Below are 18,814 nucleotides of genomic sequence, written 5' to 3'. Positions count from 1 at the left end.
TGTGTTGTGGAATGTCTGTGTAGATTTTGTAGACAAACATGATGTTGTGGGTCATTTTGACCCGGAGGCTTTCATGTGTATAGGTCCAAATTATACAAGCGTATTTGATGTATTTTGTTTTGACTGGTTCTCATTGCATTATTTTAGAATTATGGTGAAAAGGAGCTTTACCAAGCAAGAGCAGCAGATCTCTGACACAGACACTCAAAAGTGAGCTCCAAAAAAATGTTCAATCAACGAAGCCTCGTCACAAATTCTAGACTCTGACATTCAAATAGAAGAAGAGGTTTCAGAGACAGAGGATATTTCAGAGATGGAGGACAATGCTGTCGATGATCCAGACTGTGAATTCTTCTTTGGTGAAGAGGATTCAGAGGAGTCTGACATACAGTGCCTTGCGAAAGTATTCGGCCCCCTTGAACTTTGCGACCTTTTGCCACATTTCAGGCTTCAAACATAAAGATATAAAACTGTATTTTTTTGTGAAGAATCAACAACAAGTGGGACACAATCATGAAGTGGAACGACATTTATTGGATATTTCAAACTTTTTTAACAAATCAAAAACTGAAAAATTGGGCGTGCAAAATTATTCAGCCCCTTTACTTTCAGTGCAGCAAACTCTCTCCAGAAGTTCAGTGAGGATCTCTGAATGATCCAATGTTGACCTAAATGACTAATGATGATAAATACAATCCACCTGTGTGTAATCAAGTCTCCGTATAAATGCACCTGCACTGTGATAGTCTCAGAGGTCCGTTAAAAGCGCAGAGAGCTTCATGAAGAACAAGGAACACACCAGGCAGGTCCGAGATACTGTTGTGAAGAAGTTTAAAGCCGGATTTGGATACAAAAAGATTTCCCAAGCTTTAAACATCCCAAGGAGCACTGTGCAAGCGATAATATTGAAATGGAAGGAGTATCAGACCACTGCAAATCTCCAAGACCTGGCCGTCCCTCTAAACTTTCAGCTCATACAAGGAGAAGACTGATCAGAGATGCAGCCAAGAGGCCAATGATCACTCTGGATGAACTGCAGAGATCTACAGCTGAGATGGGAGACTCTGTCCATAGGACAACAATCAGTCGTATATTGCACAAATCTGGCCTTTATGGAAGAGTGGCAAGAAGAAAGCCATTTCTTAAAGATATCCATAAAAAGTGTCGTTTAAAGTTTGCCACAAGCCACCTGGGAGACACACCAAACATGTGGAAGAAGGTGCTCTGGTCAGATGAAACCAAAATTGAACTTTTTGGCAACAATGCAAAATGTTATGTTTGGCGTAAAAGCAACACAGCTGAACACACCATCCCCACTGTCAAACATGGTGGTGGCAGCATCATGGTTTGGGCCTGCTTTTCTTCAGCAGGGACAGGGAAGATGGTTAAAATTTATGGGAAGATGGATGGAGCCAAATACAGGACCATTCTGGAAGAAAACCTGATGGAGTCTGCAAAAGACCTGAGACTGGGACGGAGATTTGTCTTCCAACAAGACAATGATCCAAAACATAAAGCAAAATCTACAATGGAATGGTTCAAAAATAAACATATCCAGGTGTTAGAATGGCCAAGTCAAAGTCCAGACCTGAATCCAATCGAGAATCTGTGGAAAGAACTGAAAACTACTGTTCACAAATGCTCTCCATCCAACCTCACTGAGCTCGAGCTGTTTTGCAAGAAGGAATGGGAAAAAAATTCAGTCTCTCGATGTGCAAAACTGATAGAGACATACCCCAAGCGACTTACAGCTGTAATCGCAGCAAAAGGTGGCGCTACAAAGTATTAACTTAAGGGGGCTGAATAATTTTGCACGCCCAATTTTTCAGTTTTTGATTTGTTAAAAAAGTTTGAAATATCCAATAAATGTCGTTCCACTTCATGATTGTGTCCCACTTGTTGTTGATTCTTCACAAAAAATACAGTTTTATATCTTTATGTTTGAAGCCTGAAATGTGGCAAAAGGTCGCAAAGTTCAAGGGGGCCGAATACTTTCGCAAGGCACTGTACCATCTCCTCCATCAGATGAGAGAGAGAGCATGCGACAACCATCACCCAGAGAGGAGAGGACATGAAAGTCTAAAGATGGAATGGTCACCTCTAGAATGGTCACCGTCACCACAACAAAGTCAAGGTAGACTGTCAGCTTCCAATGTAATCAGAATTGTTCCAGGGCCTACACGATTTGCTCTGCCCCCTCGACAAGACAGTAAAACCAGCACCACTTTTGTAGAATGCAATGACTACATCTGCAGAAAGCACACACGTACATTGTATTCAACATGTGGAGAAAAGACTGAAGGGATCCTTTTGACCAATAGGGTCAAAATCACACCTGGGTGTTACTGTTACTGGGAAATGCAAGACAAATGCCTACTTGTGAGAAGGAAATACGCTTAACTAACCTCTTGTCTGCTCACCAATGGTCATCGATTGGGAGACCATAATTGGGTAGGTTTTATCTGACTTGTTCAACCTTCAAATGGTACCTGTTTTTGTTACAGATCTTGCCTATCATAACTGCCATTGGTAATAGAACAGTGACTCTGTATGTGTTCACAGAAACATGTATGGAGCCAGCACATGGAGACTTGCAAGTTGATGTGATGAAGTCAAAAACTGACAGACAGGCTTGGTAATGATGCCTCTAAATGGAGAGAGACCTGTCACTCGGAATTAAAAGTTTACTAGCTACAACTTCTACTTGTATTGTATTTTTTTAAATTATTGAATGGTATAAGTCAATATGGGGAGGGAGAAACCATGTGTATTCTGCACCAGGGAACTTCTGTTGTGGAAATGGGACACCACACAAGAAGGTATGACCACTGACATGTTTACCAAGGTAGCCCCAATGCCACCAGACAAAATGCCGATAGGCGCAGTATCTGTATCGGCTGGGAATGACAATGAAAGGGGAAAGGTGCACATTGTTCTATTAGTAGAACACTGCCTCTATGGTAATATGTAAAGGGTTGTTTATTCTACATGAACTACATTTGAAAGTTATCAAACTGCTTAGTTTATAATATCTACATAAATTCAGAAATTGCATTCCTCTCGTATTACTCTCCAGGCTACTGACCTCTTCAAAGCTTCCTCCGGCATCTCCCCATGCATTTGCCTGTAGTTATTGAACTCAACCTGTTTGTTGTGATTGAGTGGGGGGAAACCGCTGGGGGCAAGGGGAATATAAGATATCCCGTAAGAGCGTTCGTGCAAAACCCGACGCAATGCAAGAAGTCTAAACGGTTTGGCCATGTGTCAAGTGTTTGCAGACGGAAGGAATGTGTTATTGAAGAGTCTGTAAATGTAAAATGTTGCAACTGTGGTGTGGATCCTATTCCTGAATTCCCTGAGTGCCCTGTTAGGGTGAAAGAGGTTGAGAGGTCTGTACAGCAAATCTCCTACTGTATGTGGAGGCGGTGAAGAGCGTTGAAAGGGGCAAGAGGCCACAGTTCTGAAGAACATATGGCGGTGGATGGACCACAACCAGTTATAAATGTTATACGTCACTCAAGTGATCTGGATGCACTTATTGTGAAGATGGTGGATTTTGTAGCATTTATAGCCACAGTTATTAACTGTACTGCACAAGTGTCCAAGACGTCCATGAAGCTGGACATCATATCTGCAGCCGAGAGGTTTTTGGGCCTCCAAGATTGAATGACAGAAGCACTGCAAGAACTACTGTTGCCAGTAAATGTTCTGCCCTTACAGGATCCCTCGGAGCCTGTGTAGGGACCTGATTAGAACGGAAAAGCAGGCTGATTGAATTTAATACAATTTTTGTTATTGATAGCTTGTATGGATTTTCTTTTGATATGTTCTCTCATAATACATTTTTAATTCTTTACCCTGCGTTATTTAGATTTTTTGGGGGATCCTAATTATAAACCTGTACAGTAGGTGGCAGAATGCACATATAATTGTTGCAAACGCCATTATACCAAAGAGGAAGAAGAAGCTTGAGGGCAAGGTCATGACAGATGGGTGAGTCTTGGTGGTGGCAAGGACACACCCAAGAAACACCCACATCAAACCACACCCCAAAGCCAACTCACGTTTGTCTTCTGTCGTGGCTGCCAGATTTTCTTGAGGAGCAAGCAAAATAAATAGGCCAAATCAGGGGGTGCAGTTCCCCTTTAGGTACCTCGCTCAAGGGCAAATCAACAGATAAGAAGGTTTAAAATACATGATTCCTCTCTGAGTAGCAAAGGTTTTAATGTACACAGCTATGTACATGTGAGCTTCTTAGATTAAATATTTATTCTGCCGTTGAGAGTTTTAAGTGGACAGGCTAGTAATGGTGGGATTGTTGGAAAGTACAGTTAATGTCTTTACATAAAACCAGCTCCAGTGCATTACATAAAAAAGTGCATTACATAAAACCAGCTCTATTAAATCTGAGGAAATTACTTTGCTCCCAGTGAGTATTAATACAGACTGAGCAAAAAGTGTCAAGGCAGTGAAATGTACTATTTCAGTATTATGAATTTACCAACACCTTCGCCATGCTTTTCTAAGACACTGGAACAGTGCATTTAGGCTTACCCTCACTATCCTACAAGAGAAAAGTAGAATATCAAATATTCTACCATTTCATTGACTTAGCATGCATACAGTACAGGCTAAAGAAGGACTGTCTGGGCAGTGGTTGTTTATTTATTACATTCCTATCAGACTCTATTTGTTATGATGGAATAACACCATAAAGGTTTAATGGTAGTAACTTACCCCTGGTTCTCATGAATTACTACATTGTTTCGCAGATTTTTAAGGCCACAGGTTTTATGGGTTCTGAATCAGACGCTGTAGAGTACAAATGGCTGAACATAACAGAGTTGTGTGTGTGTGTGTGTGTGTGTGTGTGTGTGTTTCTGACTATATTGAAGTATTCCTTCCCCCTTCCTGAAGGGCCATACAATATTCATCACAAACAAGTCTTTATTTGTCATCTATGTCAAGGAGCCGAAGCCTCGTGGGGAGGCTGCTTGGGTGGAAATAATGCTGTATAATGATAATCATCATACTTTGACAGTAGAGATTATTTTCTTCTCTGTTTTTTGACAGCTTTGCGTAACTGCAAAACACGGGCCAGGGCAGCTCATTTGCAACTTGCAAGGTGTGCAAGTCTTTTTTATTAAGAGATGCAAGAAATGGAAAAGGTCAGCAAGCTTTGTTGGTTTGGAGCTCAGTGGGGTTGCATTTTGTCCAGTTTGTCACACAATTTGACTTCTACATACACTATATGACCAAAAGTATGTGGACACCTGCTTGTCGAACATGTCATTCCAAAATCATGGCCATTAATATGAAGTTGGTCCCTCCTTTGCTGCTATAACAGCCTACACTTTTCTGGGAAGGCTTTCCACTAGATGTTGGAACATTGCTGCGGGGACTTGCTTCCATTCAGCCATAACAGCATTAGTGTGGTCGGGCACTGATGTTGGGCGATTAGGCATGGCTCACAGTCGGCATTCCGATTCATCCCAAAGGTGTTCGATTGAGTTAAGGTCAGGGCTCTGTACAGGCCAGTCAAGTTCTTCCGATCTCAACAAATTATTTCTGTATGGACTTCGCTTTGTGCACAAGGGCATTGTCATGCTGAAACAGGAAAGGGTCTTCCCCAAACTGTTGCCACAAAGTTGGAAGCACATAATAATTTAGAATATCATTGTATGCTGTAGCGTTAAGATTTCCCTTCACTGGAACTAAGGGTCATAGCCCAAATCATGAAAAACAGCCCCAGACCATTATTCCTCATCCACCAAACTTTACAGTTGGCACTATGCATTGGGGCAGGTAGCGTTCACCTGGCATCTGCCAAACCCAGATTCATCCATATGACTGCCAGATGGTCACTCCAGAACTGACTTGCTGAAAAGCTGGCATCCTATAACAGTGCAATGGTGAAAGTCACTGAGCTCTTCAGTAAGGCCATTCTACTGCCAGTGTTTGTCTATGGAGATTGCATGGCAGTGTGCTTGATTTTATACACCTGTCAGCAACAAGTTTGACAGAAATAGCCAAATCACTCATTTGAAGGCGTGTCCACATACTTTTGTACATATACAGTAGTGTATCTCTCCTGGGATGGATTCGCATCCCACCCTGTGTAATGCCCAGGTTTTCCATATAGTAGGCCTATATTCAGATGTATGGCACGATACAGATGCACAGTAATAATTCCAGCAACATTGTTTGTCTTACGGCATTCATGCATTAATGTGTTATGTGATATCCAATTTGTCCACCTGCACACGACACACAGTAATAATTCCAGCAACATTGTTTGTCTTATGGCCTCCATTCATTACTGTGTTATGTCTGACATGGGTGCACTTAGCAGAGGAGCCATACAGCGTGTTGTGTAAACGGGTGCGTTCCCAGCAAAACAGAGCCAATGTGAACCGACGGCAGCAGAGCAGGCTAGGTGGCTCATGGTACATCATGGATGTCTTCCCAGAATACTGGGGCTCAATCGCTATCTCACCATCTATTCCAGAGGCTTGTTGGCAGCGAATCAGCCACCGGAGACTGGTGTTCTTAATGAACACGAAAGAAATCTAATCAAACACGAGGCAAGACACATGGTGTGTTATGTGTTGCCCACATAATATGTGGAACACACATACATGGAATTGCTGTGGAACGCAACATATTATGCAGCAGTGAAGAACAAAGAGGTAGCAGGGAGTCTGTGGGGGACATGGTGAGGTTGCTCTGCCCTCGCAGCTGTTCTCTACCTGGCTTCCCCAGTATCTCTCTCTCTCTCTATCTGTTATCTAGTGAATAACGCTCAGGGCAGTGTGACACCACCACAGGCACATCCTCGTCACCTGGTGCGATGGGGAATACGATGTTGCGTTCCACAGCAATTCCACGTCCGTGTGTCCCAGGAAAAAGAGCCTTTGGAGAATGTGCTAATCAGTTCTCCTGGACACCAGGCAGCAAGAGGAGAGGGAACAAGGTGTGCTGTGGGCAAGACATTTCGGATCAATGAGCCATCGCTCAGAAGGGAGAGGGTACAGAGAGGAGACCTGGAAAGTAATGAGACCTTTAGTTCATATGGCTGTGTGGGTGCGTGTGTCCGCATGTGTGTGAGTGTGTGTTTGTGGTGATTCTGTTGGGGGAGGGGGCGCACATGCATGTGTATGGAAATATTTATTTCACCCCAAGGACCAAATCAGATATTTTATATTACATTTCACATTAGTTCTCAATAAAAAGCTATCTATAATAAATGTACACTATAAATACAAAAGTATGTGGACACCCCTTCAAATGAGTGGATTCGGCTACTACAGCCACACCCGTTGCTGGCAGGTGTATAAAATTGAGCACACAGCCATGAAATCTCCATAGATAAACATTAGCAGTAGAATGGCCTTACTGAAGAGCTCAGTGACTTCCAACAAGCCAGTTCGCAACATTTTTTCCCTGCAACTGTAAGTGCTGTTATTGTGAAGCCATTGGACTCTGGAGCAGTGGGAAGTCGTTCTCTGGAGTGATGAATCAAGCTACACCATCTGGCATGTTGCCGGTCAAATCTGGGTTTGACGCCCCAATACATAGTGACAACTGTAAAGTTTGGTGGATGAGGAATAATGGTCTGGGGCTGTTTTTCATAGTTCGGGCTAGGTCCCTTGGTTCCAGTGAAGGGAAATCTTAACGCTTCAACATACAATGACATTCTAGACGATTCCAACTTTGTGGCAACAGTTTGGGGAAGGTCCTTTCCTGTTTCAGCATGACAATGCCCTCGTGCACAAAGCGAGGTCCATACACAAATGGTTTGTAGAGATCAGTGTGGAAGAACTTGACTGGCCTGCAAAGAGCCCTGACCTCAACTCCATCAAACACCTTTGGGATGAATCGGAATGCCGACTGCGAGCCAGGCCTAATCGCCCAACCTCAATAAAAAAAAATATATAGAAAATAATATGCGCTTGTGGCTGAATGGAAGCAAGTCCCGGCAGCAATGTTCCAACATCTAGTGGAAAGCCTTCCCAGAAGAGCTGCTGTTGCTGTGGCAGCAAAGGGGGGACCAACTTCATATTAATGGCCATGATTTTAGAATGACATGTTTGACAACCTGGTGTCCACATACTTTTGATCATGTAGTGTATTTTCACACAAAATACAAAATGAACTGTATGTATTGTCTTTTGTATTCCACTAAGGTGGACAAGGGTAGATTTGTGGTTGGGAGTTTCCTGATTGTTTCCCTACAGACTGGTGATCCTCTACCTTCTCAGAGGTAGTTTATTAGTGAATACATTGACAACAACAGTTCCAGAAAATCTCACCAAAGACCAACCCATCTAAATCATTTAAACCTGAGTAAGTTGAACTGGCTCTGTGTTCTGCAAGATCGGCAAATGAAAAACGACAGGAAGCCTCCTGTACGGCGAAGCTACAACAGGTCTGTTTGTTTGTTACATAACTAAACATTGTAAATATACACGTTTGTGATGTGTTTTGAAGTGTGAATGTTATATTGTATTATTATTTACCAAAAGCTGCAGGAAATGGAGAAATGTATAATTATGATAATTATGCTTAAAAAGTATATATCCGTTTAAGAGAACTACAATATCCATTTTATGAACATTTCATTAGAATATCACATCACAAATGAATTTGGTCTGATATCTTGATTAGCATATTGACAGTAAAAAAGTATGACAGCTTCCTGGTATCCGTCTCAGTTCAGTTGGTTCCGTATCAGTCTGACAGGCAGCCCACTCTTGCCTAGGCAGGGAATTGGTTATTTTCCTGAACTATTCAATGCTCTGATTAATTGGTTCACTCCGAGGAAAGGGCTGAGTGGCCAATACCAGCCCAGCAGAGATTGGTCCGTCCGATCTACATCTAACCAAGTGGCAAGGTCCAATTTAGATGTGGTTTAATGTGGCGTGACTGTTTATGTCTTGTGGTGGTGGATACTAAACAAGACACCTCTTCGGTAATTGTGGCCCTGAGAAGCTTTGTGTTTGGTTGATTTCTTTGTTGTTCCATATTTTGTTTAGACAAACTTCATAACATACAATATTGTGGAGATGAGAATCAAATCAAGCTCTCAGATTTACCATAATCAGACAAATGCTCTATGCTCAGCTTTGATTGTCAGTAGCTGTTTAAATTTGTCACTCATATACAAAAATTAAATTCTGAGGGTATTTTTTATTACTTTTTACACAATAGCTTAATTTCATGTAGATGTAACAAAGATCATAATCACAATGTTTTTGTTAAATAGTAAAGACTCAATCTTTAGGAAATTAGATCAAAGAATAGACGAAATATTTTGTGGCCTGGTTCCTTCACCTGCTAGAAACAGATGTATCTTTCTTTTCTCAGTGTGTCTGCCATTTTGAGAGGAAAAAGGTCCGGCAATCATGCAAACACATCCTTAATCCTGCTGATAGAAATATAATACACACTCAGGGGGCATGTATCTCTGTTTTGTTTATAGGTAAAACAACAAATGTTCAAAAACGACACATATTTGTGCATACTCTCATTTGTCTCCTTGGTCACAAATGTATCACAGCGTGGAGATATCACATAACAACAGCCGCGAGATCAAAGGCGTCTCATTGAGAAAGACAAAAGACTCAGCATTAAATGTCACTGTGGATATAAATAATACGTAGGGCTTTGACAAATGGCAGCAATAAACATGTCAACTCAATGGCTTGATTCCCAAATTATAGCCTAATTCATTCATCTGCCGGAGTCATGCTGTTGTAAAACTGTATTAAACTTCTGCTCGGGGTTGAACGCACTCAGAAAGGTCAACTGTGGAAAATCACATTATACAGACGGTCTTAGTAGAAAGTATACATATTTTTCATATAAACAACCTCTCTGAAAAAGTACAAGTCCATCAAAATGTGCGTACCTTAAAACACTGTATTTACAAAATATCAAGTTACACAGAGACGTAAACACAATTTGGGTTTGGGTGATATGTGAGACCTGGCAGTACTATGACGAGCTCAGTGTTAGTTCTCTCAAAAGTCTCGGAAATGGTTCCCTTTTTAATTGTGCTATTATCCGTCTCTCACACAACCCTCATTGTAAAACACTCAGTCTCACCGAATTGTTACAGTAAATTGAAATGGACAAACCAGAGTCTGTCTGAGCCGTCTGAAAAAATACATTCCTTTCCCAAACAGAGATTGTCTTCCTTCCTTGACCCAGAAGAGCACTGGAGGAGAACTTCCCTGACAGACACTGCAAATTGTGGACAACAGGAAAGAGCCAGGGAGAGTAGGTGACCAGTGAAAGGAGAAGAGGACGAATGTGGCTCTGTGGTAATATGACACCATATCCACGTACTCTCCTCTCACACTAGAGAACTGACAAATGTCAATGTGTTGTTGTTGCTGTCGCTGATGCTTATGTTGATGTTAATATAGCACTCGTCCAGTCCATTAACTATGTCCCCTAGGCTCATCTCACATGACCCATATGACTGTGTTAGGTCAGTGTCCTTTAGAGCTTCTTCATCTCCCTCATACCCTTCTTCCTCCACCTCTTCCTCCTCTTCTTCCTCCTCTGTGATGGAGCAGAGACGGGTGGTGCTGGGGCCTCCAGGGCTGTCGGCAGGTGGCCGGTAGTGGCACTGCCCGTTGAGCAGCTTCCTCAGAGGCATCAGCGGCACCATGTCCTCCCCCAGCAGCTGCTGTTGGCAGTGCCTGAAATCACTCTGCCTCTTCAGCCGCTTGAACTCACTGAAGGCTGAGGTGGACGTCTGGTAGAGACTATGTGCGATGGCCCTGGCCTTCTCTGACTTGCTGACCAGAACGGCATGGCACCGGAGAACCACTGCCTTGTTCTTGACCTGATGTCTGTAGATCCAGGCTAGGATCTTGGGCCGGCAGGGGTCAGCTGTGCAGCAGGTGATCCGGTTCAGAGAGTATAGGTGGGTGGGCTTCTTCTTGCCTGTCTTGTCTGTGCCCATCCGGATGCCCTGAAGACCCACTGTTAACATCATCTTGACGCTCTGCTCTCCGTAGTTACTCCTTTGCCAGATTTTAGCCACAGGGTCCTGTGTGCAGCCTCCTCCTTTAGCTGTGATGGTGACGATGCTTCCCAGGTAACGAACGTTGTAGGTGTGCTCCTCTTTATTGAGCTCTACCGTCTGCCTCTTGCTCTGGAAAACGGAGCCCAGCCAGTCAAAGGGAGTGGAGTCAGGGAGCAGGTCGGGACAGGAGCGCACCAGGGAGGAGATGATGGACTGGTAGGTCAGCCCCACTCCAAGGCTCTTAGGCTTTGTCTTGGCCTCATCCTCCACGAGAACAAACTTACTTCTTCTCCAGGGCAGCATGGTGCAGGCTGAGTGAGTTTGAGGGAGCGAGCCCTCCTGCCTGTGTGTGTTTTTGTCAGCAAAATAGAGAGAGAGAGAGAGAGAGCAGAGAGAAAGAGGGAGGGAGAGAAATAAATAGAAGCCTCCCTGCCAAGCACAGAGGAAAGACTGAGAGCTGCGAGCCTCAGCCAGTCTGTTCCACCAATTGCTCCTCCTTCCTCTCCTCCTCCCTCCTCCTCATCTGTCTGCATCATCCAGCTCTGATCAGTGCTGGAGACTTAGCCCCGTGCTTCAGAAACCCCCCTCTTCCTCCACTGTTTTCATTCCAAATAGCTCGCCAACCCCTCTCATTTATCTGGCCAGGTCTGAGAAGGAGATTGGGATTTCTCTGTATTTATGTTTGTCTTAACCCTGAGTACGCTGAGACAGAGAGGGTTCATCCGGATGTCATTGTATTCTCAGGGTGGATTGATTATGTATTTGATTAGCTGTTACATTATGATATGGAGGTCAAAGGTTGGAACGGTGTTCTAATTCATTTTACTTCCTTGTTTTGGTGAGTGTTAGTGACATTGACAAAAAACTATTATCACCACCATGGGAATGTCAATGGACTTCAAAATGACCATACCAATCCTACTACTTTGGTTCCCAGCACATTTAGCTGAAAACACAAGCAAATATAAACATTATAAAAGGTTGAAACCCAGCAGATGCTTAGACTTGAATTATGCATGGTTAAACTCCAAATCAGCGGGATTCTGGGTTATTATGAAAATGTTATGTAGTTTATGTAGATCTCAACTGAAACTGCAATCCTTTTTTCTTTCCCTTTCCTTCCCTTGTTAAAATACAGACAACATAGCCTATAAATCTAATATTGTAAATGTTGGAATGTTACATGTGACCATGACATCTCCCTCCATCTGACTTTATTGTGGTCTGTGCTATGTCATGCTTGACTGATTTACTCTATATTGGGAGGGCCCATCACAGGGCAGCGTTTCCGGCTTTGCGGCAATGAATCATTGCGAGTATTATTTCTATCTGTCACCAAGGGTGCCAGAGAGTGGGACTACATTTGTCATGCGTAGATGAAGTGAGAGAATGACTCAAACTGAGAGGAAGTAGCTGTGTAATAATATGAGGGCAGTTCCACGATAACAGAGTGATGCTGAGTCTTACTTTCACTTTAAAATGTATGCCAAGCAAAAACCATAGGTTGTAAAGTTTAACGAACCGTACACCCATATGCAGAGGTCTACTTTTAACATCATTGTACATTTGACTAAAACACATTTACTTAAGGAACAGATGCAAAGTTTGGTAACAGAATGACAAAAAGCTGAGGGAGATTTTACTATGTGACCACATTAAGAAATTAAGATTCAAAGATGTCTGCAGAAAATAACCCACTGGGTGCAAACTGGTTTAATCAACAAGTGGCTTGTATTCATGGAAGCCAAGGGAAGCCAGACTTCCCCCAAAAATGTACCAAGAAAAAAACATACAAAATAATGAACTTAGTCTCTATGTGTTTTCCTAATTTTCCTTCAATTCACAAGAGGTTGAATGTATTGTATCTCACCGCAGAAAGCATCCAAGCGAGCAAAACAGAGCCCCTCTGTCTCTGTATGTGTAGGACATCTATCTGATGCTGTCTGGTCATAAAGAATATTACATTGTTGCTGCCCGTAGCATTGAATGCACGGGAAGCCAGCGAGCATTTGGCCTCCCTTGATTTAAAAAAAAGTATAAAATAATAGCCAATCAGCATTGAGCTAAACTGATTGAGCTCAACTGTAAATGGTCCTGGCGCAAAAAAAAAAAGAGTTTCAATGGGAGCCAGTTTGGATTTAGCTTCACTCCTATCCCAGAGAAATACTTGAATTGTTGCACCTCGTTGTGTTGTTGTCCTCCGGTGGTTAGCGAGCTAGCTAAAATTGTTATTTTCATAAATTAGCCATGGATGGAGATAGGGATTTGGACTTGTGGTTGTACTTAATTCTACAAACTGGCCAATTATTCTAACGGTTATTATGATCCAACCATAAAATACATTGTGCCCCTGGACTGAGAGGATGGAAGCTCAATATGTAGCTAGATGTAGAAGGCTGATGTTAACTAGCTGATGCTGCCCATGAAAGGAAGTTAGGCTAGTGAGCAAGAATTTTAGCCAGGTAGCCTTGGACAACAAAATAAAAGTGTGTACTTTATTACAGAGTCATAGAGGAGAATGGCATTGGCGTTTCTCTACGAGTAGGGTGAGTGAACATGTTTCTCTACCTGCACGAATACACACACACACACACACACACACACACACACACACAGAGAACCATGGACAGCCACATCATATTTAGCTTCCGTTGATTGGACTAATTGTTTTTGGTTTATTTTAGTTGTCACTGTATTAGACTAAACATAGGTGATTTGATGATGTTGGAATGTTGAAGTTGAAATGGTGCAGGAATAGTGGAGGCAGTGCCTGTTTTCTTTGCAACTTGCAGTAACTCTCCATGGTTCTAAATCAATAGTTGTTTAGTAGTCTGAAAATGTCAGAAACATTAACTTGTCTGACCATGCTGCAGGTCATGTAACTGTTTGTTACATGCAATATGCTTTGTGGACTCCACCGGACAGAGGTTGCTCTCCGGTTTTGTGATGAAACAAAGCTGTGGTTGAATTTATTCTGCCACTGTGTCTTATTGTCTGGCCTTAGGCCTATATATCATGGTCACAAGGCATATGAACTAACAGATAATAGAGCAAACAACGCAATTATCACAACACATAGGTGTTAATATGGCTTTTCTTTCGGTCTTGGCTTCCCCAGTGATTTTTGCCACACGCCGCTACTGGAATCAACGTTGGTTCAATGTAAATTGTTAACATATTGCTATGTGGAATCTACGTGAAAAATACATTTTATTTTGAGAAAAGTCAAAGTTATCAATTGTTGTTTTGAGTGACACAGATTGTCATAATTCTAACCAATTTTCAACTTAGACAAACTTTGTATAAAATATATTAAAACCTTAGAAACAACATCAGATCTTCCCTATTAAAAAATATATATACTGTATATAGGCTGGGCATCATCTCCTACTGGAGAGTTGATCTACAGCTTTTCATTTGTTGTCCATCCAGGGTTTTAACCAAGCCCAGCTTTTCTATTTGTCACTGACAAATGTCACTGATTTATTGAGCGACCTCTTAATAAAAAAAATATATTCCCTGTTGTAATCAAAGTCATTCCAAAGTGTAGGTTTAAAGGAGCAAATCAAATGTAACAATACTTTATAAGTCATCAACAGCTATTGTTTAAATTCAATCCAGGGTTCAACTAAAAATAGACAATATATTCTGAAAGTATTCAGTCCCCTTGACCTTTTCCACATTTTGTTACATTACAGCCTTATTCTGAAGTACATTAAATTGTTTTTTCCCCTCATCAATCTACACACAATACTCCATAATGACAAAGCAAAAACAGGTAAATGTTTTTGGCAAATTAATAAAAAACTGAAATATCACATTTACATAAGTATTCAAACCCTTCACTCAGTACTTTGTTGAACCACCTTTTGCAGTGATTACAGCCTTGAGTCTTCTTGGGTATGACGCTACAAGCTTGGCACACCTGTATTTGGGGAGTTTCTCCCATTCTTCTCTGCAGATTCTCTGCAGGCTCCGTCAGGTTGGATGGGGAGCTTTTGCTGCACAGCTATTTTCAGGTCTCTCCAGAGATGTTCGATCGGGTTCAAATCCGGGCTCTGGCTGGGCCACTGAAGGTCGTTCAGAGACTTGTCCGAAAGCCACTCCTGCATTGTCTTGGCTCTGTGCTTAAGGTCATTGTCCTGTTGGAAGGTGAACCTTCACCCTAGTCTGAGGTCCTGAGCACTCTGGAGCAGGTTTTCATCAAGGATCTCTCTGTACTTTGCCTGTTCATCTTTCCCTCCAATCCTGACTAATCTCCCAGTCCCTTCTGGTGAAAAACATCCCCACAGTGTGATGCTGCCACCACCACACTTCACCGTAGGGATGTGCCAGGTTTCCTCCAGACGTGACGCTTGGCATTCAGGCCAAGTAGTTCAATCTTGATTTCATCAGACCTTTAGGTGCATTTTGGCATACTCCAAGCGGGCTGTCATGTGCCTTTTACGGAGTAGTGGGTTCCGTCTGGCCACTCTACCATACAGGCCTGATTGGTGGAGTGCTGCAGAGATGGTTGTCCTTCTGGAAGGTTCTGTCATCTCCACAGAGGAACTCTGGAGCTCTGTCAGAATGACCATCGGGTTCTTGATAAAGGCCCTTCTCCCCGATTGATCAGTTTGGCCTGGGGGACAGCTATGTGAAGAGTCTTGGTGGTTCCAAACGTCTTCCATTTAAGAATGGAGGCCACTGTGTTCTTAGGGACCTTCAATGCTGCAGACATTTTTGGTACCCTTCCCCAGATCTGTGCCTCGACACAATCCTGTCTCAGAGCTCTACGGACAATTCCTTCGACCTCATGGCTTGATTTTTGCTGTGGAGCCAAAATATATACAGGTGTGTGTCTTTCCAAATCATGTCTAATCAATTGAATTTACCACGGGTGGACTCCAAGTTGTAGAAACATCTCAAGGATGATCAATGGAAACAGGATGCACCTGAGCTCAATTTCGAGTATCATAGCAAAGGGATTTCTGTTTTTCAAAAAAAAAACTGTTTTCGCTTTGTCATTATGGGGTATTGTGTGTAGATTGACGAGGGAAAAACATATGTTAAATCCATTTTAGAATAAGGCTGTAATGTAACAAAATGTGGGAAAAGTTCAGGGGTCTGAATACTTTCCGAATGAACTGTATGCCTAGGGTTTCAAGCTTTGGTTGATTTACAATTTAATCTTCAAGTTAATCATGAATATGTTGGATCTCCATCTCAACCAGAAGTCAAAACTGAAGCGTAGGACGATATCAAATCAAACGCTATCTAAAGTTTGATTAAACGTGCATTTAAAGTTTGATTAAATTTGATTTAGTCATATTCTTTAACTTAGATTTTTGGTTGAGATGGAGATGTGAATCCAACATATCAATTATTCATTTGGAGACAAACTGGATATTGAATATCCAAATATCAACATTTGAACGAGATGTATCTTCTGCTTGGATAGTTCCATCTGAACCACTGACTCAGTCTGGCTTTAATTCCAGCTTGTCTCCAAATTAATAAATAATATGTTGGATCCACGTCTCCATCTCAACCAAAAAAAAATCTAAGTTAAAGCATAGGACTGAATCAAATCCAACTTTAAATCCTATTTTAAATGAGGTTTATTTGGATTTAGTCCTACTCTTTAGCTTTGATTCTCGGTTGAGATGGAGAAATGAATCCAACATATAAAATATGAATTTGTAGACAAACTGACATTTTTTGACAACCAAACAATCCAATAACACTTTTGAAACACAGTAAATAGCCTATTAACTTTTTAACAAACGTTATGTTGGATTCATGTCTCCAACTAAAACAAATATCAAAGTTAAACAACAGTATTAAGCCAGCGGCTCAGGTGAAACTATCCAAGCATTAGATGTCCTTTAACTGTTGATATTTGGTTGCGGTATCAACCAAATACAATACAATAATGTTTTTGTAACACAGCAAATAACCTAATGTAACATTCAACCTTAAATTTAGTAAAACATTCATGGCCACATTTTGGGGGTTAGCCTACTGTGTCTTATGCAATCATATAAATTGTGCAAAGGTCACAGGTCTGTGGAGATCTTCACAATTGCTGTAATAATCTGCGCCGAATCTTGAACAGCATTGATCACTGTCACACCCTGGCCTAACCAAAATAGAGAATAAAAGCCTCTCTATGGCCAGGGTGTGACAGTGATCAATGCTGTTCAAGATTCAGCGACTAGGGTGTGACTAGGGTGGGCATTCTAGTTTCTTTATTTCTATGTTTTCTGTTTCTATGTTTAAGTACTTTTAATGTAATCTCAACTGCAATCCAGGTCATTTGGTTGTGATATTAGATGAAGCACAGTGATATCACATTCAATTGTTGTATAAATACACATCTGACATTGTATTCCCATTTGAACTTTGTTGTGCTTTTAAAATGGTTGAAAGCGCAGTGATATCATTAAATCAAAAATAAGACAGTGTTTTTCCATTGGGTTTTGGTTTTAGATGGTTGGAAGCATAGTGATAACTCAAACTCCTGGTTGTCTTTTTGAGTGGGTGAATGAAAGGTTCAAATATGATCAACATTTCCAAGTTGAAATGACGTGGTGTGCCCAGTGGGAATGGGCTGTCAGCTGTGATATACACCTTGAGTTTGAAAAAAATCAATTTTGGTTATTGAGCTACAGTAAGTGAAGTGAATCAACCCCCGGTAACAGAATAACGGTAACAGAATTACATTGTGGGTCCTTGATCTGTTGTACTATACAGAAATTCCTAGTTATGAATGCCATTCTCTTCATGGTGATGTATCCTGAATAGGTACACGTGTTTGGGTATTATTCTAAAAACTGGCTGTTATTCTAATAAGTTCCGTCCCCAAACAAGACCAAAACCGGACCAAATCTGTACCAATCATAGACGTCTGGGTTTGGACCTCACAGGACAGTACAGTAGAGTCAAGTAGAGTTCAGTACAATACAGTATAGTACAGCACAGTAGAGTTGAATCTAGTTCTGTACATTTTTATGACATACTGTTCTGTGTTGTACTCAACTCTAATCTATTCTTCTTTACTGTACTCTACTGTCCTCTACTGTATAGTACTGCACTCTACCGTAACTGTGGTTTGTGACTACTATGATTGCCCATTGTGGCCAATTCACTTGCATGCATTCTGTTACTGATATTTCGGTCACTCTGTTACCAATTTGTCAACAGAGTGACGAGTTTTAATCACATCATAATTTTAAAAAAATGAAAGAGCAGTAAAATCACTGTAAGTAATTGGTTGGTGTTCCATTACATGTTACTTCTGTTAACTTTTATAATCCTCCCTCTTCACGAAGGAGAGAAATGAGAAAATATCTTAAAGATAAGTGGGTTTTTGGTAGCAGAATAACAAGACACTGGGTAATATTTCTTATACTTACAGAAGGCAAAGAAGTTCAGCAAAACTAGATGCAAATGGTGATATTGTTTTTTCCAGGGTCCTTTACTTCAACATGATAGTGTTTTGATGCATTTAAAAAATATTAAGACTTTTAAAGTCTTTTAAAGGGAACGAATGTAGAAAATGAATTTAGATGACTGCATTTGTGAAAGAGCCATTTACATCATAACAAGCATTATTTGGAGATTCAAAAGAGAAGACATCTGCATTCACTAACTCCTTTCAACAGAATAACTACTTAACAGCATATTCCATAACCCAAGACATGCTTAATTAAAAAGAGCCCTTTTCAACATGAACCAAATCCATAGCCAAAGGCAATGACCAACTTTTAGATCTATTTTTACTTTGGGTTTGAG

At 41.4% G+C, this 18,814-nt stretch overlaps 1 protein-coding gene across 1 annotated transcript; it reads right to left on the bottom strand.

The window, feature by feature from the left end:
* Positions 1–9,171: 9,171 nt before the first annotated feature.
* On the bottom strand, positions 9,172–11,973 carry LOC110492079 (protein FAM43B). The gene has a single exon (XM_021566079.3). The coding sequence runs from the start codon at positions 11,339–11,341 to the stop codon at positions 10,358–10,360; it is 984 nt and encodes a 327-aa protein (XP_021421754.3). The 5' UTR covers positions 11,342–11,973; the 3' UTR covers positions 9,172–10,357.
* Between the last annotated feature and the right edge of the window lie 6,841 nt (positions 11,974–18,814).

This window comes from Oncorhynchus mykiss, chromosome 16 (assembly GCF_057628025.1).
Source record: "Oncorhynchus mykiss isolate SJ-2025 chromosome 16, ASM5762802v1, whole genome shotgun sequence".
Classification (NCBI taxonomy): Eukaryota; Metazoa; Chordata; class Actinopteri; order Salmoniformes; family Salmonidae; genus Oncorhynchus; species Oncorhynchus mykiss.
The sequence above is the reverse complement of the archived record's forward strand: the minus strand, read 5'-3'. Positions and strand labels throughout refer to the sequence as shown.

Bases quoted from the DNA above. Each gene is read 5' to 3' on its own strand.
- LOC110492079 (XM_021566079.3), bottom strand. From the start codon at position 11,341: ATGCTGCCCTGGAGAAGAAGTAAGTTTGTTCTCGTGGAGGATGAGGCC.